Here is a 24,449-nt window from a genome sequence, read left to right as displayed (position 1 = left end):
GCCGTAGGCTCTCTTATGTATGCCATGCTGTGTACGAGACCTGATATAAACCTTGCCATAAGTTTGGTAGGGAGGTACCAAAGTGATCCCGGTATGGAACACTGAACAGCGATAAAGAATATCCTTAAGTACCTGAAAAGGACTAAGGAAATGTTTCTCGTTTATGGAGGTGACGAAGAGCTCGTCGTAAGGGGTTACGTCGACGCTAGCTTCGACACAGATCCGGATGACTCTAAGTCACATACCGGATATGTATATGTTCTGAATGGTGGGGCAGTGAGCTGGTGCAGCAGCAAGCAAGAAGTCGTGGCAGCATCTACATGTGAAGCGGGGTACATAGGTGCTTCAGAAGCAGCTCATGAAGGAATTTGGATGAAGGAGCTCATCACCGACCTTGGAGTGGTTCCAAGCGCGTCGAGTCCAATGACACTCTTCTGTGATAATACTGGGGCCATTGCCATAGCCAAGGAGCCCAGGTTTCACCGAAGACGAAGCACATCAAACGCTGCTATAACTCCATCCAGGACCATGTCCAGAGTGGAGTGATAGAGATTTGTAAAGTACACACGGATCTGAATGTTGCAGAACCGTTGACTAAACCCCTTCCACGAGCAAAACATGATCAACACCACAATTCTATGGGTGTTCGATACATCACAATGTAACTAGATTATTGACTCTAGTGCAAGTGGGAGACTGTTGGAAATATGCCCTAGAGGCAATAATAAAATGGTTATTATCATATTTCCTTGTTCATGCCAATCGTCTATTTTCATGCTATAACTGTATTAACAGGAAACATTAATACATATGTGAATAAATAGATCACAATGTGTCCCTAGCAAGCCTCTAGTTGGCTAGCTCGTTAGTCAATAGATGATCATGGTTTCCTAGTCATGGGCATTAGATGTCATTGATAACGGGATCACATCATTGGGAGAATGATGTGATGGACAAGACCCAATCCTAAGCGTAGCACTAGATCGTATTGTTCGTATGCTAAAGCTTTTCCAATGTCAAGTATCTTTTCCTTCGACCGTGAGATTGTGCAACTCCCGGATACCGTAGGAGTGCTTTGGGTGTATCAAACGTCACAACGTAACTGGGTGACTATAAAGGTGCACTACGGGTACCTCTGAAAGTGTCTGTTGGGTTGGTACGAATCGAGATCGGGATTTGTCACTCCGTGTGACGGAGAGGCATCTCTGGGTCCACTCGGTAGAACATCATCATGAGCTCAATGTGACTAAGGAGTTAGTCACACAATGACATGCTACAGAACGAGTAAAGAGACTTACCGGTAACGAGATTGAACAAGGTATAGGTATACCGACGATCGAATCTCGGGCAAGTTCTATACCGACAGACAAAGGGAATTGTATACGGGATTGATTAAATCCTTGACATCGTGGTTCATCCAATAAGATCATCGTGGAGCAAGTGGGAGCCACCATGGGTATCGAGACCCCGCTGATGGTTATTGGCCAGAGAGGTGTCTCGGTCATGTCTACCTGTCTCCCGAACGCGTAGGGTCTACACACTTAAGGTTCGATGACGCTAGGGTTATAGGGAATTGTTACACGAGGTTATCGAACGTTGTTCGGAGTCCCAGATGAGATCCCGGACGTCACGAGGAGCTCCAGAATGGTCCGGAGGTAAAGATTAATATATATATAGGACGGATGGTTTCGGACACCGGAAGTGTTTCGGGCGTCACCGGTAACGTACCGGGACCACCGGAGGTGGCTCCGGGGGTCCACCGGAAGGGGGCAACGACCCCGGGAGGCTATATGGGCTAAGTGCGGGAGGGAACCATCCCCTAGGTGGGCTGGTGCGCCCCCACACTCAGCCCAAGGCGCAGGAGGTGGAGAGGGGGGGAAACCCTAGGCGCTGGTGGGCCTAAGGCCCACCTAGGGGTGCGTCACCCCTCCCCTGGCCGGCGCACCTCCCATTTGGGGGGGGCACCCCCTCCCCTCCTCCTATATATAGTGGGCACTTTTGGGCTTTTGGGGACACAATTTTCCCTCTGCCTCGGCGCAGCCCTGCTCTTCTTTCTCCTCCTCTGTGCCGGTGCTTGGCGAAGCCCTGCCGGGAGACCTCGTCTCTCCATCGACACCACGTCGTCGTGCTGCCGGAGATCTTCCCCAACCTCTCCCTCCTCCTTGCTGGATCAAGGTGCGGGAGACGTCACCGGGTTGCACGTGTGTTGAACGCGGAGGTGCCGTGATTCGGCACTAGATCGGAATCACACCGCGATCTGAATCGCCGCGAGTACGACTCCATCAACCGCGTTCTAGGAACGCTTCCGCTTAGCGATCTTCAAATGTATGAAGATGCACTCACCCCTCTCTCGTTGCTGGTCTCTCCATAGGAAGATCTAAATATGCTACGTTACCCAACAACCTAATATTAAAGGGAGGAGCCTTTCATAGTTCTCCATACGCCACCCTTCTATATCCGTTAATTTCATGTTAATCATAAAGATTGACAGATGAGATTTAAAAATAGACATACATTTCTTCTTATCTATAAAAGGGATCACGCATGCTGGCTTCAATCTTAAATCGGACGACTCGGCCTAATCCCGGTAGGATCCAAAGATTCTTTACTTAGCGTCGCCATCGCTGTCACCGAAGCCAAGACGATTTTTTATCTTTACCTAATATTAAAGGGAGGAGCCTTTCATAGTTCTCCATACGCCACCCTTCTATATCCGTTAATTTTATGTTAATCATAAAGATTGACAGATGAGATTTAAAAACAAATATATGTTTCTTCTTATCTGTAAAAGGGATCACGCATGCTTGCTTCAAACTTAAATCGGCCGACTCGGCCTCATCCCGGTAGGATCCAAAGATTCTTTATTTAGCGTTGCCATCGCTGTCATCGAAGCCAAGACGATTTTCTATCTTTACCTAACATTAAAGGGAGGAGCCTTTCATAGTTCTCCATACGCCACCCTTCTATATCCGTTAATTTTATGTTAATCATAAAGATTGATATATGAGATTTAAAAATAGATATATGTTTCTTCTTATCTATAAAAGGGATCACACACACTGGCAACTTAGATCGTCCGACTTGGCCTCATCCGAGTAAGATCTAAAGATTCTTTATTTAGCATTGCCATCCCTGTCGCCGAAGCCAAAACATTTTTTTATATTTACCTGACATTAAAGGGAGGAGCCTTTTATCGTTCTCCATACATCACCCTTCTATATCCGTTATTTTTATGTTAATCGTAAAGATTGACGAATGAGATTTAAAAACAAAACTATGTTTCAACTTATTTATAAAAGAGATCACGCACGCTGACTTCAAACTTAGATCGACCGACTGGGCCTTGGCCCATGCTACATCTAATGGGCTTGCCCCACATTTTTCTTCTTCCGTCGAACGGGCAAGCGACGAAAAATGTATTTGGATGCACGAGGGATCAAACCTGGAATATTTTTATGTTGATCGACACATCCAACCGAGCTAGCTAGCAGCCATGTTAGCAATTGTCTCACCTCAATTCTTCATACGAAAATAAGGAAGCTATCTTGCCAATCATCAATAAAAAAAGGAAGAACTCCATAAATTATGCGGGCGGTGTTGTCTCAAATTAATAACAACCTACACCCAAACGACTAATGGCTAAAATGATTCACACGCGTGAATCTAGTGACCCCCTTTATCACCGATGATCGAGGTCGTCGACGGAGGGGAGCTCCTCAAGGACGACGACGAAAGGAGCGCTCCTAGCAGCGGCGTCGAGATCGCTTTCTGAAACGATAAAAGGGAGAGGCGCTATCGCCGAGGGTACTCAAGCAAACATCATGGCGATATGTACCTGGCCATGATCCATCAATACACCGTACACGAGATCGTACTCCATAGAGACTGTTAGAAGGGAAAGAGAGATTGATGGAGCACAAGACAAGTCAAAATACCTTTTAGTTTATTCTATGTTTTCAATACAATCGCGATACTCAACAGAGAAAAACTTATCTAAAAGATGATTAACGTGTAGGATGTCAGACGGGCACGCGTGGATCCATTAGTTGGTGTGATTGTGATCTTCGCCAGTAATCATCGCTTAACCACGCCATCTGCCGCCGCTACAATCCTTCGGAGTAACACGAAATTATGATTTTGTCATTTTTTTTAATCTGGATCCATCTCGGACCCGGAATCTTTGACCCTGCCAGACCGGGGGGCCCCAGCAGCCAGCGCGGGCAGACCACTCCACTGACGCACCCGCAGCATCTCGATGCCGAAATGAGCCCGAGCCCTGCCCTACCCACCCGAGCCGTCCCGGTCTTCCCTCCCCCTCAAGCCCGGCCCTACCCACCCGACCCGCTGCGACGGCCCACCACCACAGCAATTCACCGGTATCCTTCCACTGCCAGTCAAACGCCGGTCGCGGTTGCCGGGGTGAGTCACGCACGCACGCGAGAGCCGGCGCGGACGGGGAGGGGGGGACGCGACCCACACGCCCCGCTCCCTCCCTACATTTCCTCCGCACTGTCCCCACCAGCACGCTCTCCCCCCCTCGCTCCGCTCACTGTGCGCCGCCCCGCCCCCACCCCCCACCTCACCTGTTCGACGGAAGTCCCATCCCCGCCGGCGAGGCGAGGCGAGGCGGCGATGGTGTTCAAGGGCCGCTTCTTCTCGTCGCGGCACAAGTCGTCCGACTCGTCCAGCCCGGACGGCAGCAACAGCCCGCGCACGCCCACCTCGGCCCCGGGGGCGGCCTCGCCGGCCTCCTCCTCCGCCTCCTCCAGATCCGACAAGAAGAAGCCCAAATCCGAGACCCCCAAGAAGCGCGACAAGCTCTTCGGCTCCCCCGCCGTCGCCGCCCCCTCCCCCAAGGCCTCCCCCAGCCCCGACGCCCGGAAGCACCACCTCAGGGACGCCGCCCCCGCCGCCGCGCTCTCGCCGATCCTCGCCTCCTCGCTCGGCCTCAACAAGATCAAGACGAGATCCGGCCCGCTGCCGCACGAGGGCCAGCGGATGGCCGCCGCGCTCGGGAGCAGCAACCTCGCGCGCGGCCACTCCCAGGTCGGGACCTCCGGGAAGAAGCCCGTCAGCTCCTGGGCCGATTCCGCCAGCGCTGCCAGTGCTAGTAGTAACCGGGGCAAGGGGAAGGCGGCCGAGCAGCCCGTGCAGCCCGTGCAACCCGTGCGCGGCGCGGCCGTGGAACCGGAAGGGAAGAGCGCTGCAAAAGGTAGTGCTGATCCTGCTGTGTGTGCTACCCTGTTTGGAAGTTTTGTTCATGGCTTTGCTGCATGGCCCTGTATAAGCTGGCTACTCATTGGTGGAAGCTAGGGCTTAGAGCTCAGTACTAGTGGTGGTGAGCTCTCATATATGCCGCCGCGAATGGGAGTGTAGGCTCTAGCTATTCATGCTCCTCAATTACTTACTAAGTTGACGGTTTCCGATAAGACAGCAGAGAATCTGTAGTCTCACCTTATTAGACGTGTTGAGTTGTCGGGTGACGCGAGTGCGTAATCCATCTCGACGCATGTCGTATCCAGATAGCTGGTGCTGACAAAATGAATTTTCTAATCGTTGCCAAATCGAAACGGCAAGAGAATGTTCGTTATTGCTTACCTGTTCTAGTGCTTGAGCATAAGGCGGCTCTAACCAAATACAAGTGCATTCATCTGTCATCTCCCCTTTTAGTTCTATATAAACAATTCATTGTATGATAAGTCTTTTTCTGACACGTGGTAGGCGGCACTCAGTATCACTTCCTTGACACTTGTCGATGGGTACACAGCCGTATTCGTCAATTCACTTGTGCTTCATTAGTTCATAATATTAAAGTGTTTGGAGCATGCAGCATACTGAATGATACTATAGAGATGCATATTTTATTGCTTTAGCTGTCTGATTACAATCCTATAGTGCATGGTTTGATTGATTGTACGAATCTCATATGAACATTACGTGTAGGTTTGAATGCAGTACATTGTACTCCCTCCGTCCCATAATGTAAGACGTTTTTGCAAGCTAGTTTAGCTTGTAAAAACGTCTTACGTTATGAGACGGAGTAGTACTTTACTACATTTGTATACTTATAGGGCAATACCTAACAACTGTTGGATCTCTCTATGCAAATTAAAACCAAGTGTGCCTTCTATAACTCGATACCATGTTTGTGTGTTCTGGCGGCTTTTTTTTTGTGGGGCTTGTTCTCTTTGTTCTTCTAATAGATGTTTACATTTGGCCTGGTCCTTTGCTCTGGTTTCCTTTTGTCTTAACAATCATATCTGATACGTGGGCATCTAATCTATCTTATACACAGCTAAATCTAATTCTTTTCGGAACCATTCGGGAGATTTGAGGACTCCACCCCAAATACCAGCGACCGTGGTAATGATGTATTTATATATGCTTTCCACACCTTACTTACAAGTAAACCATGAGTTGTCTATCTTTCCTTTTTTTCTTCTTACATCTCTGCAACTACATCTTAATTGACAGTCTGCATATGACGCCTGTGAAACGCCAAAGGAATCCGAGTCTCCACGCTTCAAGGCCATTATGCAGGCTACTAGTGCACCAAGGAAGAGAAACCCTTCAGATATAAAAAGTTTTTCACATGAGTTGAACTCCAAAGGGGTCCGACCATTCCCATTCTTGAAACCTCGAGGCGTATACAACTTGAAGGTAATCTCAATTATTGTTCTGGGTGAGATGATGATCGATGCTGTATCCGCGTTTCACACTTCTATTTTATTTTTGCCTGATTCTTTTACTACCCAATAACTATTATCTTGTCATTTGTTATCTACGCAGGAGGTGTTAAAAGTTATTCAGGTGAGATTTGAGAAGGCAAAGGAAGAGGTAAATACAGATTTGGCAGTTTTTGCGGGAGACTTGGTTAGTGTAATGGAGAAGTACGCAGACTCTCATCCTGAGTGGAAAGAAACTTTGGAGGATTTGTTAATACTTGCACGCAGCTGCTCTGTAATGACACCCGGGGAACTTTGGCTACAATGTGAAGGTATAGTGCAAGATTTGGATGATCAACGTCAGGAGCTCCCGATGGGTGTGCTGAAGAAGCTTTACACTCGGATGCTCTTTATCCTTACAAGATGTACAAGGCTGCTCCAGTTTCACAAGGAGAGTGGATTTGCTGAGGATGAAATTGTTATGGATCAGCGAGATAAGATTATACAATCTGCTGATAACAAGATCTTAACTCAATCAGGTCCACATGCTACAACAAGCAGAAGCAGCAAAAGCGATGCAAGAAAATCGTACAGTCAAGAGCAGCATAATCTGAAATGGAGAAGAAGCCAGGAGATAAAGCCTGTTAAGATTCTTTTGCCCCTTGACACCGATATCAAGAAAGAGGTTGAATCTCCACCCAGAGAACGGATTTCTTCGTGGAAACCTTTTCCATCACCTGTTCCGAAGCCCCCCAAAGAACCTACCCCTATTAAAGAGGAATCACCTACTAAGAAAATAGATATACTCGCTACGATTCCTAGTGGCGTTGAATTAACCAGTCCAGTAGAATCTGTATCACAGCAACCGCTTCCTCCCAAGCATCAACACAAAACTTCATGGGGACACTGGTCTGACCAGCCAAATATTTCTGAAGAGGGTTCAATAATGTGTCGCATATGTGAAGAATATATCCCTACAAATTACGTAGAAAATCATTCAGCAGTCTGTGCAATCGCTGACAGGTGTGACCAAAAAGGTGTAAGTGTTGATGAACGTTTAGTAAGAGTTGCAGAAACACTTGAAAAGTTGGTCGAATCTTATACACAGAGAGACCTTGTCAATTCTGTCAGCAGTCCAGATGCTGCAAAAGTTTCAAATCCAAGCATCAATGAAGAATCTGATGGCCCCTCTCCAAAACTGTCTGATTGGTCTAGAAGAGGTTCTGCTGATATGCTCGACTATCTCCAAGAGGCTGATAACACTATTTCGTTGGATGACATAAAAAATCTTCCTTCAATGACATGTAAGACTCGCTTTGGGCCGAAATCTGATCATGGAATGGCTACATCATCGGCAGGAAGTATGACTCCTCGATCTCCACTAACGACTCCAAGATCAAATCATATAGACATGCTTTTAGCTGGTAGAAGTGCGATTAATGAGAGTAATGATCTTCCACAGGTAAGCCATGCATACAATTTAAGTTATTATATGTATATCTATGTTTTTGCATTAGTAACAGATCATTCTGCTAGAAAGTTGGTAGCTGCGAAATTACCCAGACTCTGGAAGAAGTAGCTAGTACTCCTATCTTTGTTTATATGAGTTTGATGTGCAAAGCTAGTAGCCGTGATACTCCCTCGAATCCATAATAAGTGTCGCAATTTTGAACTATGGTTGAACTAACCTTAGTTCAAAACTGCAATACTTATTTTGGATCGGAGGGAGTAATATATACAGAGTACTGATGCTTGTTGTTTATTCTCTTGTTTACGCATTATAACAAATTAATGCGTTTGTGCAACTTCTGAATGTTAACTGCTCAAAATAAATAACATATATACGACATAAAAGGATTCATAGATTTTCATGATAGTAGGTGAAATCATTCTTGTATCCCCATTAGCGCTTTTTTGCTGTTAGGAAATGACTTACATTGCAGAATTAATTAGCTTAGTACCAGCATAAAGTTACGTAATCAGAAAGTACCATATATGACGTGTTTGTTTCACCGTTTTTGGCCCGGCATCTGATTGCATCATCATCCAAACTCGTTATAAATGTTTGGTTGAATTATGGTGGAATTAAATACCGTGGAATCGGATTACAGCGCTGCACAAAGCCGATTATGCCCACCCATGGCCATTAAACGGTCCTGTCCCGATCTTTCTTCTCGCTTGACATCTCTTTTGTAGAGATGCCGACCTCGACACAACTCATCCGTCGAGCAGCATCCATGCCAGTGGCCGGCCATCACCAGATCTCGTCGCTGCATGTGCCTCCGCCGTCATTGGCACCGCTGCAGCCGCTAATCTCTCTTCCAATCGTTCGACCTCCTCTCATCTCTTAGGCGTCAAAGAACGGCAACCAGCGAACTCCCTGTCCAGCAGGGAGAATCATGCAGCGCCACCCTAATTGCAGTGCCTTTTCTCATCTCTGTTGATTGATTGCCTTTCCTGTGTTACCGTTACCGGAGGTAACCAAACAAAACGAGCAATCGCCTCGTTACAGCTGCAACACCGTGTATCCTCATTACGTTACCATTTATGTTACCCGTGGCCCAACCAAACGCCTCCATAACTTGAGGATGACATGTGGATAGTTCCTCCTAATTGTGCATCTTTGGTATCGATGTAATTATATATTTCAATGTAACAAGTGCTAACCATTTCATATTTTTGAAATTTTGTCGGCTTCGTCTATCAAGTTTCAAGTTGCTAAAATAGTTCCATTCAATCTGTGCAGATTGTTGAACTTGCTGATATTGCACGATGTATTGCAAATACTCCTCTGGATGAAGAAAGTGCTTTATCCCAATTGGTTACTTGCATAGAAGATCTGCAAGAAATTGTCAATCGTAGGAAGCATGAAGCCCTCACAGTGCAAACATTTGGCACACGCATAGAAAAACTCCACCGGTGAGGATCTCTGAGTTAAATACAAATCTTTCAGCAACTTCACTATTGCTGAATTATAACAGTATTATTATTTTCCCTTTTTCACTCTTTAATTGATTCTGCCTTCTCATTCTCATATATCCTTCAGGGAGAAGTACCTGCAGCTTTGTGACTCAGTTGATATGGACAAGGTTGACTCGTCGAGTACCATAATGGACGAAGAAGATGATGTTGTTCGTAGCTTACGAGCAAGTCCTGTTCATCCAGTCAAGGATCGTACTTCAATCGATGACTTTGAAATCATAAAACCTATCAGCCGCGGAGCATTTGGACGTGTTTTCTTGGCCAAGAAAAGAACCACAGGAGACCTCTTTGCTATAAAGGTATTTTTTGTAGATACTCATGTGCTCTGTCAGTATATATTTTTTTAGTGGATTTACCAAAAATGACATGGAGCAAATAATTGGATTGAAAAACATTTGCGGGCTTACATGAGTGTCCTGACAGAGCGAATTTCTTGTGGGATTTAGTTTTTAGGGATGGGAAATCTGAGAGGTAGGGTATTTACTCATTTTCCACTTGTATTTGCTTCCCAGCTTGCTAAGTCAAGAAAAAGAAAAGGTCGAGTATAGCTAGTGTTAGTTCTCATATTTCAATCTGGATACCATTGTTGCCTATTCATGTTTGTTAGCAGGTAAAAGTAGGTTTCTGAAAGGATCATATTACACGATCACTTTCTATAAGAATGTACGTGTATTGTGATTTTTGATACGACTTGATTGCATGCTGACACACCACAAAAATCAATACCATGGGACTGATTTTACTACTAAACCGCTTCTCAGTTTATGTTCATGTAGAAGTAGTACAGCAACAAATTTTGAACTTGCTCTGGTTCAGCTTTCATTTGTTTCATGGCGAAGAATACTCTTCTACAATACTCATGTGCTGGATTGCTTTACTTTAAGCAGGTACTTAGGAAGGCAGATATGATTCGAAAAAATGCCGTCGAAAGTATATTGGCTGAACGTGATATATTGATCACGGTCAGGAATCCTTTTGTGGTGAGTGAACTTACAATTATGACTATCAACTAGGATATAACTTGATTCTAAAATGGTTATGCTTTTGGAAGGTTCGTTTCTTCTATTCGTTTACCTCTCGGGAAAATTTGTATCTGGTCATGGAGTACTTAAATGGAGGCGACCTGTATTCTTTACTGAGAAATTTAGGGTGCTTGGATGAAGATGTTGCTCGTGTATATCTTGCAGAAGTTGTAAGTTTGTTTGCAAGTTTGTGTCTGAATACTTATCATTTTCTCCCTGCCAATTCATTAAAAAAAATATCCTGCAGGTGCTAGCTTTGGAATATTTGCACTCCATGCAGATTGTTCATAGAGATCTAAAACCTGACAACCTATTGATTGCTCATGATGGGCATGTAAAGGTAACACACACAGATGATTGTTAACCTTTCTCTCCGAATCATCGCATGTTCCACATTTGATAGCGGTAGAATAACATTCTTGTTTTTCAAATGTGGTTCTTATTTCTGTTTGGTTACTGGTTGTATTTACTTTGATCGAAGAAACGTAAATTTGTAACAGGAGATAAAATAACCAGCCAACTTACATGGTATTGAGTATAATCAATATTCAAGTCCATGATGCGTGATTAGAAACTTTACAATGCCATCATCTCTGGTTTTTTTTTTCTGGATTTCAGAGGCTCTGAGCTTGGTGTAAGCGTATTAGGTAATATTAAAAAACCATGAGTGTTTTCCTAGGAGAAAAACATAGGATTTCGCTACAAACCGAACGTCAGATTTTTTAGCATGGCAAATCAAATGTTTCTAATGGAAAATTATGTTGTCACGAGGATGGCAAATTTTCCTTTTTAACATTCCTAAAAACATAAGGCACTGTCAAATTTAAACTTAGTGCAGATCCATTGGCTTATTTATGAGGTGCCATTCATAATTAAAGAACATATTTGTGACACAATTTTGTTTCTGAATTCCCATTTCTTGTAGCCTGAAATTGTTTCATTCACCACTACTTCCATACTCAATATCCTATTTTCTGAGCATTTTACGGGCAGGAAAAATACCATTTCCGTTATTGGGATACCATGTCTATTTCTTCATAATATTTATGCTGTTTATTAATCTTAATTGCCTTCAGTTGACAGATTTTGGGTTGTCCAAGGTTGGTCTGATCAATAGCACAGATGATCTATCTGGCCCTGCTGTTAGCGGGGCTTCATTGTATGGAGACGATGAACCTCAGATGAATGAATTAGAGGAAATGGATCACCGTGCACGGCGACAAAAGCGTTCTGCGGTTGGAACCCCTGATTATTTAGCACCCGAAATCCTTTTGGGGACAGGGCATGGTAAAATGATAAAACATAATTGTTGTTTAAATTCTATGTTTTCTTCTGATCTTGACTTACTTTTTTGCTGTGTGCATTATCTTCACAGGTACTAGTGCAGATTGGTGGTCTGTAGGTGTAATTCTTTTTGAGTTACTTGTTGGAATACCTCCATTTAATGCAGAGCACCCTCAGGTACCATACTTTGCATGTTCTGTATAAAATGTTGGTCTCTAGAACTCAATGTTGGTTTCTCTTATCTGGACGCGTCGATGCAACTTGACATTCTTGTTGTACTTGTTTCTGTAGACAATTTTTGACAATATTCTTAATCGTAAAATACCGTGGCCACATGTCCCAGAAGAGATGAGTTTCGAAGCGAGAGATCTAATTGACAAGTAAGAATTTTTTTCAAACCATCCGAGTACTTAATTACTAATATTTATAGCGTTACATGATAGCATGCTATTGCTTCTTGTTCAAATGTTAATTAAGGGCTTTAGGTATTGTGCTTTGTCATGTGTACTTTGGGGAGTTGGGACCTGGGAGCACTTGTTCCAAATACTTGGTTGGTCACCGAATAACCGATTAACTGATCTGTCGGACGATCAACTGGAAATTTCGCCTATTTATCCCTACTCAGAACCCCACCGATATGGTACCAGTTACCGATATCCTGAACATTGCGTGGGAGTTAAAGGGCTAATATTATTGCATGTTTGGGCTGCATTCATTTTGATTATTGCTGCAATACACAAAAGAAACCTAACCATACATGTCCACTAATTATACTCTGTATCTTCTAAATCATAGTACACACTAGCAGTCCACCCTTCTCCCCCAAAAGGAGATTTTAGTAAATAACCAAATATAGCACCGGGGCTGAGGGTCTATCATGAGATTCACCTAGAAAACAATCGAAGCCTGAAAGGTATAATCCATTATTATTCATTTATACGCTGTTGGTGGTGAACGGACATATGATCTTGCTTATTTCAACTGTTAGATCACCGCACAAGTTGCTTCAGGTCAAGTTTATTAATTAGAATTTCATATTATTGATTGTATTACACAGGTGGGATTTAGAGTCAAACCAGACACAAGTACTTCCGTACTCATGTCCTTGCAAACAGTTATACTTGTTCACCAGATAGCTTGGCATTTGCTCTCTACTTTGAAATGACATAGAACAGGGTTTATAGTTTTGCAGTTTCTATGCATAGGGTAATAGTAGTACTGTAGTAGCATGTTCCGTATAATGCGATGTTTGTCACCTGTGCTCTCACTGGAATATTATAATCTGGAATCTTTGTACATTTTAACTTTTAAGTATAGGCATGCCATCAACGGTGCAGATTTCAGTTACAAGAATGCTTAGCAGCTTCATGCTCAAATTCGAAATGTTTGATCTAGTTAGTTGTGGATATGGTTTAAGTAAGACTAGAGTGATCTTACGACAACTTCCTCCAGATTTTTGACAGAAGACCCTCATCAACGTCTAGGATCAGATGGTGCCTCTGAGGTATTTCGATGGTGCTAGAAATCTCCTTTCATGGAACTTCGTTTCATTGATACTCTATTCAAATATTTTACTATATATACCTGATTGATGTTACTAATTCTCTTTCCTTTAGGTTAAACAACATCCTTTCTTTAAGGACGTTAGCTGGGATACCATTGCTAGGCAGAAGGTGAGATAGGGTTAACGATTATTTTCTGAAGATACAAACTGCAATTGTACAGGCATACCAGGGATAACAGAAAAATCATTTGCAGGCTGCCTTCGTTCCCTCCTCAGATAGTGCATTTGATACCAGCTACTTCACCAGCCGTTACTCTTGGAATCCATCAGATGAAAACATATATGAAGCCTATGAGTTTGAGGATTCCAGTGAGAATGGAAGCCATAGTGGCAGCAGTAGTTGCGTGAGCAATCACCAAGATGACATGGTATGGATAATTGTTGTCTCAGATGATTGAAAAGAACATGACTAAGCAATTTCAGTAGTTTAGGAGACCAAAAAACAAAACAAAAAAAATGTGTTTTCATTGTGGATTGTTAACCTACCTTTATGTTTCAAAATTGTGTTGATTAGGGGGATGAGCATGGAGGTGGCCCCACTGACTTTGAATCTGGCCCAAATGTCAATTACTCTTTCAGCAACTTCTCGTTCAAGGTAAACCTACAGCTTCACAGGTCTTATTTTTTGTTCAAATCCAATGATGATTGAAGTTTATCAACACATAAATTGGAATGATCTTGAATTAACTGTTCCCCAAGTTTGTGTGTTAGCCCTCCCCTTTCCACTATATCAAACGTTCCTTACGTTTCTTTCTTGAGTGAATTTTGAACATTACAAGTTTGTACGCAAATTGCAAGAAAACGACAGATCAAGGACCAATTTCACAGAAGTATTGAATGCTGTAGTTACTATAAATGTTGGTCATCTGTGGGCGAGTTGGTTAAGCAATAGTTCAGTCATCCCATTGAGTGTGACATAATCGCTTGACTGTAACACATTATACACATAGTACAAATATCCAAAGATTTGTTCTTGTGGGCTAGGGTAAATATAGCGGACCAGCGGATCTCGTAGTTGACAATCGTTGGGACTTGGTAAAGGTTGTCGCAGCACCTGTAGTAGATCAGAGGACTTACTGTGATGCCCGTGGACCAATTTACTATGTCTCTGTCTCTGACGTTGCTCAAAGAGGCCATGTGGATTGGCCTGGGTCTTCTTCGGCTAATGAGACCTAGATTACACAAAGTTATTAGTAATGTTCCAACACTGCAAATAACAGTTTTGACCTGTCAATTGCATCTGTGGTCTGGTTTCAAATGCGAAGCCAGTCCTTAAAATGTACATCCACAGTCCTTTTGTGTCTATATTCTGCACACCACCCTTATAAATTCTTCTGGCCACATAATCCATCCCAAAGTTATTAATAATATATGACCCGACACTGCAAATAAAAGTTTTCACCTGTCATTGTGATTGCGATCTGGTTCCAAATATGATGCTAGTCCTTAAATACACATCTGCAAAAAGAAAAGAAGCCGTCTCGTGCATATTTGCTGCACATCATTCTTCTAAATTCTTCTTGCTGCAGAATCTTTCACAACTTGCATCCATCAACTATGATCTGCTGACGAAAGGATTGAAGGACGAGCCTCCAATGAAACCTGAATCGTAGCTGTCTGTTTATACCGAGGTTTGTTTTATTTGAAGTAACCAAAACAGTTTACAAGGCGCTCGGGTGGTGTGGATCTTGTACATGTAAGTGCAGCAGTTTTATGTGCAGTTAAACATCGCATATGCGATGCTGTTCCATCTAATTGCTACAATCAATTTTGCAGATGAAAGTGAGGCATGGACATCCAGGGGAGTGCAGTTTTGCGGTGGAAACAAATGTGGTGTCATCGTCGGTGAAACATCCTTGACCATAAGTTGGCATGAGTCACCTAGGAGCTCTGTTTTTTTTTCTCTTTTTTTTGGTCCCATCATCGGCCTTGGGTGGCCAAAGATTGGTCAAGGTTTACTGTAATCAGAATACAAACCCTGAAAGTGTAGATGGTCTCAGAAATTGTCGTAATTGTGGCAGGTCATTGGGGATGGAGTAGGTTTCCCTGTACTCAGAACTGTTGCCGTAACATTCACTGGGTATAAATCTGGTCAAATGCCAATGCTCCAAATTTCTTGTTGTCAGTACCAGTTTTCTTAATTGCCTGGTGCATCTAGAGGCTAGAGCATATTTTTACCCAACTAATTAGCTTGAGATCCGTTGACTTAAATGCTGACAAATATTAAGATCTACATAGACTTTGTTACTTTATCCGTTCCAAAATAAGTGACTCAACTTTATATTAAGTTTGTACTAAAGTTAGTACAAAGTTGAGTCACTTATTTTGGGACGGAGGGAGGATTTGGTAAAATGAAGCATAATTCTTTTATAATGGTATTTGTATAATCTAGCTTAATTCCATAGAATATTTAAAGTTTTTGTAACAGAACCATGCCCTGAAATTTAGCTCAAAATGATTGGTACCAAGTATATTTTTTTGCATGACATGACACATGCCTCGGGAGTATCTACTTGCTCTGCCCTAAAATGATAGTGCGTATTATATTTGTATAAAGTCAGACTTTGTAAACTTTCCCTTGTTTATAGAAAAAATTACCGAACATATAGAATACCAGAGCAATACATTCATCACGAGCTATATTTTGTGTTGTAGCTATAGATAATTCTCTCTAAACTCAGTCAAAGACAGTGAAGCTCAACCTTTTTTTTTTTCGAGGCAAAACTTTTGCCTCATCAGTTCATGTACAATGGTTGCTAAGTCAATCTTATCTTAAGGTTTGCATGTAATTTAGAAATGATAAAAATATGTCTTATCTTTTAGCCTTATCTTCAACAACCAAGCTATTCATAAAACATGATAGACACGTTGTGCTAAAAGGTCATCTCTTAGATAAGAGAAGACAAGTTTTTTTTTTTATGATTTCTTTCTCCTTCAAATCAGCATTTATCCTGCGTGACACTCTTAAGATATCATTATTGTACATGCCCTTATAAAAAGAATTGCCCAGGACGAAAACCAATACGCTCTGTCTATAAGGGCAGAACATGAAATATCATATACACTCCTAAGATATCAACCTGAGAGAAAACCACAAGACACAAGACATACAACCCAATCCAAGAGCTCAACTTGAGAGAAAACCAATACGCTCTGTATTAACTATCGCAAAATAATGAATCGGTCAACAGGTGTGTATAACTTTGAATAATCACGACGCGCTACAAAAATGCAGCAACCAGTCCAATCACCTTTAGAAACAAGACGTCCTGCTCTTTCTATGGCCACATTCAGTCAAATACATCAGACAACCAGGTTCCGTCAAAAGGCGTTAGATAGAAAGCGAGCATCAACAAAACCCCGGTGACATTCAAGATCAGAATACACGCCAAAACACTGCAACATCAAAGGTCAACCCATGGGAGGAGAAATTTCGTTGAACATCGATTTGTCAACCAATGGCAAGAGCAGTTTTTCTTCTGGCATATCCATACACTGATAGTAGGAATCCTCTTTCTTAGGTGTTCTCATTGAACGCGTGGCCGCACTCTGGGCACTCGTAGAAGATGGTCTGCCCCTCATCCGCTGACCGAAGCTGCAATTGCACGTCAAGAAGGTCGGCATGATTCAGAACTAGAAAGAGAAAATCATAGCTAGAGCTTAAGGTCAGCAAATAACCTGCTTCGTGTAATATTCGAGTTCATGATGGTTGCATTTCGGACAGGCTCGCTCTGTCTACAAGGGCAGAACATGATATATGTGAGACGCTCAAGGTATCCATCCATCCAAAAAGTAACAACCAGGGGGAAAAAGATAACAATTTAGCTTACCAGGGATCTTTGCACGACAATGTCCAAATTTGGCGCCGATTCAAGAACCACAAACGGTTTTATCTTTAGCTCTCTCCTAATATCCTGCCAACAAGACATATACAATTCAAAATCAAGCCGGTGTTCCAGAACTAGAAACCTGCGTTGCCCGGTAAAAGAATCTGTGCATGCCAAGCTAGCAGGATCCAAAATCAACAGGTGACTTATACTAGAGACCCCAAGATCAAAATTGTCATCAAAGTACTATAAAAGTTCTAATTCTAGGGTAGGCTTGCACATGCCGAGCTAGAAAATCATCGATTCTTAATGCATGGAATCTGTTCCGTTTAATTCATGAAGCTAATTCATGCATTCTTCCAAGAGATTGAACAATTTTCTCTGGAAAAAAAATCCCGAGTCCAGCAGTAGCTTGCAGGACCAGCACATTCCTTCAGGAAACACGACACTGCGATCTAATCGGCGGAGTTCATAAGCCATTCCGCCCACCTAGTTCTTCCCCCGGAACCATTCATTGATTTTGAATTTTTGACAGAAAGAGAGAGAGATGGATGTACCTCTGCGGTGACCGCGTACCGAGTTTCTTTCCCTTCGATATCTGCAGAGAACAAGGCATTAGCCGCGGGATTGCCAGACGCAAGGATGCTTGGGATCAAGAACTCCGTGACTCGGGATCCGCGGAGAGGAGTGAAGTTGGGCGTGGAGAAAGGAAGGGAAAGGGAGGGGAGGAGACCTTTGGCCTTGCGCTTGAAGCCGCAGAGAGGGCAGGAGGCGTAGCGGTGGGAGTTGAAGTCGAGGAGGGTGCCGCACACGCCGCAGAACAGGAAGTCGCGCGCCTGCCAGAACGCCATCGCCGCCGGCCACACCGCGCCGCCGTGTGGGAGACACAGAGAGAGGAGAGCGAGAGAGACTTCCGACCTCTGTCTGCGGTGAGGTGAAGATCAGCAGGGGAACGGCCGGCTGCGCGCTTAGGGTTTCAGCGTAGATTTGCAGCAGCCCGGCCCATTAGGATGGATGATGTGGACCTGTCACCACCACGCGGACAAGTGTGTCTCTGCTTGCCCTGGGGAAAACTCCAACGCCCGGCCCAATAGGCCCGACAAGGGCACGCGCGGATGCTGGGTCTTTTTTTTAGTCCCACACAGCTATACGAGAGGAGTGCGTTTTCCCCTCACGCTAGGGTTTACTTCTTCCGAGGCGATTGTGTGGCCTCGTCGAGGTCCTTCCTTTCCCGCCCCCGATTAGCTTTACTACGGGTTCGATTCGAGCTGATAATGGGGGATTTTGCATCCCTGCCCGACCTTGATCAACACTAGTTCAAGCATTGGGGAGTTCTTGGTCAACTTTCAACAAAGCCCGATCGTTTTCAGAGATTTGGGAAAGGGTTTACGATGGCAGCTTCGGGTAGCGATCAGGCGACTTCGTCCGCTTCTTCGTCAGCAGCGGATGTTGAGCAATTGATGGCAGAACTAGGGCTTCGCGAAGAAGACCTAGATGATGTGATTTTTGATGAGAAGGAAGCACCACCCGAGGCAACCAGATGGATGGCAGTTTGTAGGGTTCATATCAATAAACCCTATAGCCACTACTGGTTCTTCAAGAATATGCGAGCAACTTGGGATCTTGCGCATGAGGTTAAATTTCGTCCCCTGTAAGATAACCGCTATACCTTGTAATTCTTTTCCTTGGCGGTTGCGAACAAGTGATGAATGAGGGTCCCTGTAACTTCAGGGGTAGTGCGGTGATCTTGGAACCCTATGATGGAATCACAAAACCCACATTGGTAAACCTGGATTACATCAATATTTGGATCCAAATTGAGAGGCAATGGTGTTGATGAAGAAACCCTCTGTATCCGAATCCCCCCTCCGACAGGGCACCAGAACGTGCCGCAGATGGGATCTTGCGGAGACAGAAGCTTGCGGCGGCGGAAAAGTATTTTCGTGGATCTCTCCCGTGGTTTTGGTTTTTTCGAGGATTTATAGGCGGAAGAAGTAGGGCAGACGAGCCACAGGGGGGCCACAAGCCTGCTAGGCGCGGCCCCCTGGCCGCGCCTAGGGGGCTTGTGGCCTCCCCTGGTGGCCTCTGCCTTGGTTCTCACGCTCCATGCGTATCTTCTGTTCCGGAAAAAATCTTTTCGGAGGTTTTATTCCGTTTGGACTCCGTTTAATATTCTCCTCTGAAAAGGGTCAAAAACACGGAAAAAACAGGAACTCGCACTTGGCACTGAGTTAATAAGTTAGTCCCAAAAACATATAAAAGGCATACAAAACATCCAAAGTTTAACAAGATAATAGCATGGAACCATAAAAAATTATAGATACGGTGGAGACGTATCACGCGCCCCGGTGGGTTGTGCCCTCCTCGTTGGCCTCCCGCACCGCCTCTTTGCTCTATAAATAGCCCAATATTCCAAAAACCCTAAAAAGGGGGACAAAAATCAATTCCAGACGCCACAGAGTCCAGAAACACTAGATCCAATCTAGACACCATCACGGAGGGGTTCATCATGTCCATTGGTGCCTCTCCGATGATGTGTGAGTAGTTCTTTGTAGACCTATGGGTCCGTAGTTAGTAGCTAGATGGCTTCCTCTCTCTCCCTCTCTTGATTATTAATACAATGGTCTCTTGGAGATCCATATGATGTAAGTCTTTTTGCGGTGTGTTTGTTGGGATTCGATGAACTTTGAGTTTATGATCAGATCTATGTTTTTATCCATGAAAGTTATTTGAGTCTTCTTTGATCTCTTATATGCGTGATTGGTTATAGCCTCGTATTTCTTCTCCGATATTTGGTTTTTGTTTGGCCAAATTGATCTATTTATCATGCAATGGGAAGAGGTGCTTTGTGATGGGTTTGATATTACAGTGCTTGATCCCAGTGACAGAAAGGGAAACGACGCGTATGTATCGTTGCTATTAAAGATAACAAGATGGGGTCTATTTCTACATAAATAGATCTTGTCTACATCATGTCACCGTTCTTATTGCATTACTCCGTTTTCCCATGAACTTAATACACTAGATGCACGCTGGATAGTGGTCGATGTGTGGAGTAATAATAGTAGATGGAGGAAGGAGTCAGTCTACTAATCTTGGACGTGATGCCTATATAATGATCATTGCATGGATATCGTCATGATTATTTGAAGTTCTATCAATTTCCCAACAATAATTGTTTTCCCACAATTTGCTATTTTTCTCGAGAGAAGCCACTAGTGAGACCTACGGCCACCGGGTCTCTTTTCATCATATTTGCCTTTGCGATCTTTTTCCTTTGCTTTTATTTTCAGATCTATTAAACCAAAAATACAAAAATACCTTGCTGCAATTTATTTGTTCCCCAATTGAAAGGACGTGGATGTCGCCTAGAGGGGGGAGGTGAATAGGCGCTTTAAAATAAGTACGGTTTAGGCTTGAACAAATGCGGAATAAAACTAACGTTTGATTTGTCAAGCACAAAACCTACAACAACTAGGCTCACCTATGTGCACCAACAACTTATGCTAAGCAAGATAAACAACTAAGTGATAGCAAGATATATGACAATTGTAGGGGAACGTCGCATGGGAAACAAAAAAATTTCCTATGCGCACGAAGACCTATCATGGTGATGTCCATCTACGAGAGGGGATGTGTGATCTACGTACCCTTGTAGACCGTACAGCAGAAGCGTTAGTGAACGCGGTTGATGTAGTGGAACGTCCTCACGTCCCTCGATCCGCCCCGCGAACCGTCCCGCGATCAGTCCCACGATCTAGTGCCGAACGGACGACACCTCCGCGTTCAGCACACGTACAGCTCGACGATGATCTCGGCCTTCTTGATCCAGCAAGAGAGATGGAGAGGTAGAAGAGTTCTCCGGCAGCGTGACGGCGCTCCGGAGGTTGGTGATGATCTTGTCTCAGCAGGGCTCCGCCCGAGCTCCGCAGAAACGCGATCTAGAGGAAAAAACCGTGGAGGTATGTGGTCGGGCTGCCGTGGAAAAGTCGTCTCAAATCAGCCCTAAAAGCTCCGTATATATAGGTGGGAGAGGGGGAGTCTTGCCTTGGGGCTCAAGGAGCCCCAAGGGGGTCGGCCGAGCCAAGGGGGGAAGGTCTCCCCCCTAAACCGAGTCCTACTTGGTTTGGTGGGTGGAGTCCTTCTTTCCTTTCCCACCTCCTCCTTTTTCTTTTTTTTCTCTTTGATTTTCTTCCTATGGCACATAGGGCCTTCTTGGGTTGTCCCACCAGCCCACTAAGGGCTGGTGTGCCACCCCCAAGGCCTATGGGCTTCCCCGGGGTGGGTTGCCCCCCACGGTGAACTCCCGGAACCCATTCGTTATTCTCGGTAACTCCGAAAACCTTCCGGCAATCAAATGAGGTCATCCTATATATCAATCTTTGTTTCCGGACCATTCCGGAAACCCTCGTGACGTCCGTGATCTCATCCGGGACTCCGAACAACATTCGGTAACCAACCATATAACTCAAATACGCATAAAACAACGTCGAACCTTAAGTGTGCACACCCTGCGGGTTCGAGAACTATGTAGACATGACCCGAGAGACTTCTCGGTCAATATCCAATAGCGGGACCTGGATGCCCATATTGGATCCTACATATTCTACGAAGATCTTATCGTTTGAACCTCAGTGCCAAGGATTCATATAATCCCGTATGTCATTCCCTTTGTCCTTTGGTATGTTACTTGCCCGAGATTCGATCGTCAGTATCCGCATACCTATTTCAATCTCGTTTACCGGCAAGTCTCTTTACTCGTTTCGTAATACAAGATCCCGCAACTTACACTAAGTTACATTGCTTGCAAGGCTTGTGTGTGATGTTGTATTACCGAGTGGGCCCCGAGATACCTCTCCGTCACACGGAGTGACAAATCCCAGTCTTGATCCATACTAACTCAACGAACACCTTCGGAGATACCTGTAGAGCATCTTTATAGTCACCCAGTTACGTTGCGACGTTTGATACACACAAAGTATTCCTCCGGTGTTAGTGAGTTATATGATCTCATGGTCATAGGAACAAATACTTGACACACAGAAAAACAGTAGCAACAAAATGACACGATCAACATGCTACGTCTATTAGTTTGGGTCTAGTCCATCACGTGATTCTCCTAATGACGTGATCCAGTTATCAAGCAACAACACCTTGTTCATAATCATAAGACATTGACTATCTTTGATCAACTGACTAGCCAACTAGAGGCTTGCTAGGGACAGTGTTTTGTCTATGTATCCACACATGTAAATGAGTCTTCATTCAATACAATTATAGCATGGATAATAAACGATTATCTTGATACAAGAATTTTAATAATAACTATATTTATTATTGCCTCTAGGGCATAATTCCAACAGTCTCCCACTTGCACTAGAGTCAATAATCTAGCCCTCACATCATCATGCGAATTACATTGTAATAAATCTAACACCCATACAGTTCTGGTGTTGATCATGCTTTGCCCGTGGAAGAGGTTTAGTCAGCGGGTCTGCTACATTCAGATCCGTGTGCACTTTGCATGTATTTACGTCCTCCCCTTTGACGTAGTCGCGGATGAGGTTGAAGCGTCGTTTGATGTGTCTGGACTTCTTGTGAAACCGTGGTTCCTTTGCTAAGGCAATGACACCCGTGTTGTCACAGAACAAGGTTATTGGATTCAGTGCGCTTGGCACCACTCCAAGATCCGTCATGAATTGCTTCAGCCAGACACCCTCCTTAGCCACCTCCGAGGCAGCCATGTACCCCGCTTCACATGTAGAATCTGCTACGACGCTTTGCTTGGAACTGCACCAGCTTACCGCACCCCCATTAAGAATAAATACGTATCCGGTTTGCGACTTAGAGTCATCTGGATCTGTGTCAAAGCTTGCATCGACGTAACCTTTTACGGCGAGCTCTTCGTCACCTCCATACACGAGAAACATCTCCTTAGTCCTTTTCAGGTACTTCAGGATATTCTTGACCGTCGTCCAGTGATCCACTCCTGGATTACTCTGGAACCTACCTGCCATACTTATGGCCAGGCTAACGTCCGGTCTAGTGCACAGCATTGCATACATGATAGAACCTATGGATGAAGCATAGGGGACGGCACACATATGCTCTCTATCCTCATCAGTTGCTGGGCACTGAGTCTTACTCAATCTTGTACCTTGTAAAACTGGCAAGAACCCTTTCTTGGACTGTTCCATTTTGAACCTCTTCAAAACTTTATCAAGGTATGTGCTTTGTGAAAGTCCTATCAGGCGTTTTGATCTATCCCTATAGATCTTAATGCCTAGAATGTAAGCAGCTTCTCCTAGGTCCTTCATAGAGAAACTTTTATTCAAGTAATCCTTTATGCTGTCCAAAAACTCTATGTTGTTTCCAATCAGCAATATGTCATCCACATATAATATTAGAAACGCCACAGAGCTCCCACTCACTTTCTTGTAAATACAAGATTCTCCAACCACTTGTATAAACCCAAAAGCTTTGATCACCTCATCAAAGCGTTTGTTCCAACTCCGAGATGCTTGCACCAGTCCATAAATGGATCGTGGAGCTTGCACACCTTGTTAGCATTCTTAGGATCGACAAAACATTCGGGTTGCATCATATACAATTCTTCCTTAAGGAAACCGTTAAGGAACGCCGTTTTGACATCCATCTGCCAGATTTCATAATCGAAAAATGCAGCTATTGCTAACATGATTCTGACGGACTTAAGCATCGCTACAGGTGAGAATGTCTCATCGTAGTCAACTCCTTGAACTTGTGAAAAACCCTTTGCCACAAGTAGAGCTTTATAAACGCCCACATTGCCGTCAGCGTCCGTCTTCCTCTTAAAGATCCATTTGTTCTGAATAGCCTTGCGGCCCTCAGGTAGTACCTCCAAAGTGCACACTTTGTTCTCATAGATGGATCCTATCTCGGACTTCATGGCTTCTAGCAATTTGTTGGAATCTGGGCCCACCATTGCTTCTTCATAATTTGCAGGTTCATTGTTGTCCAACAACATGATTGATAAGACGGGATTACCGTACCACTCTGGAGCAGCACGTGGTCTCGTCGACCTGCGTGGTTCGACAGAAACTTGAACCGGAGTTTCATGATCATT

The 24,449-nt window shown here is 44.1% G+C and overlaps 2 protein-coding genes across 2 annotated transcripts; one reads left to right on the top strand and one right to left on the bottom strand.

The window, feature by feature from the left end:
* Positions 1 to 4,511: 4,511 nt before the first annotated feature.
* LOC123447453 (probable serine/threonine protein kinase IREH1) lies at positions 4,512 to 15,642 on the top strand. The gene is made up of 18 exons (XM_045124057.1): positions 4,512 to 5,212; positions 6,296 to 6,363; positions 6,475 to 6,660; positions 6,790 to 8,127; positions 9,412 to 9,584; positions 9,712 to 9,946; positions 10,535 to 10,627; positions 10,699 to 10,839; positions 10,917 to 11,009; positions 11,746 to 11,956; positions 12,045 to 12,130; positions 12,245 to 12,333; positions 13,406 to 13,457; positions 13,570 to 13,626; positions 13,712 to 13,885; positions 14,032 to 14,112; positions 15,047 to 15,213; positions 15,294 to 15,642. Exons 1-17 carry the CDS (start codon positions 4,633 to 4,635, stop codon positions 15,128 to 15,130), a joined length of 3,741 nt encoding a protein of 1,246 aa, XP_044979992.1. The 5' UTR covers positions 4,512 to 4,632; the 3' UTR covers positions 15,131 to 15,213; positions 15,294 to 15,642.
* A 1,127-nt stretch (positions 15,643 to 16,769) lies between these two features.
* Positions 16,770 to 18,285, bottom strand: LOC123447452 (DNA-directed RNA polymerase I subunit RPA12-like). The gene is made up of 5 exons (XM_045124056.1): positions 18,078 to 18,285; positions 17,902 to 17,942; positions 17,348 to 17,431; positions 17,196 to 17,252; positions 16,770 to 17,112 (listed from the first exon to the last, which is right to left on the bottom strand). Exons 1-5 carry the CDS (start codon positions 18,193 to 18,195, stop codon positions 17,035 to 17,037), a joined length of 378 nt encoding a protein of 125 aa, XP_044979991.1. The 5' UTR covers positions 18,196 to 18,285; the 3' UTR covers positions 16,770 to 17,034.
* Between the last annotated feature and the right edge of the window lie 6,164 nt (positions 18,286 to 24,449).

The sequence above is a fragment of the Hordeum vulgare genome, chromosome 4H, assembly GCF_904849725.1.
Source record: "Hordeum vulgare subsp. vulgare chromosome 4H, MorexV3_pseudomolecules_assembly, whole genome shotgun sequence".
NCBI lineage: Eukaryota > Viridiplantae > Streptophyta > Magnoliopsida > Poales > Poaceae > Hordeum > Hordeum vulgare.
This window is presented reverse-complemented; position numbering and strand designations above follow the sequence as displayed.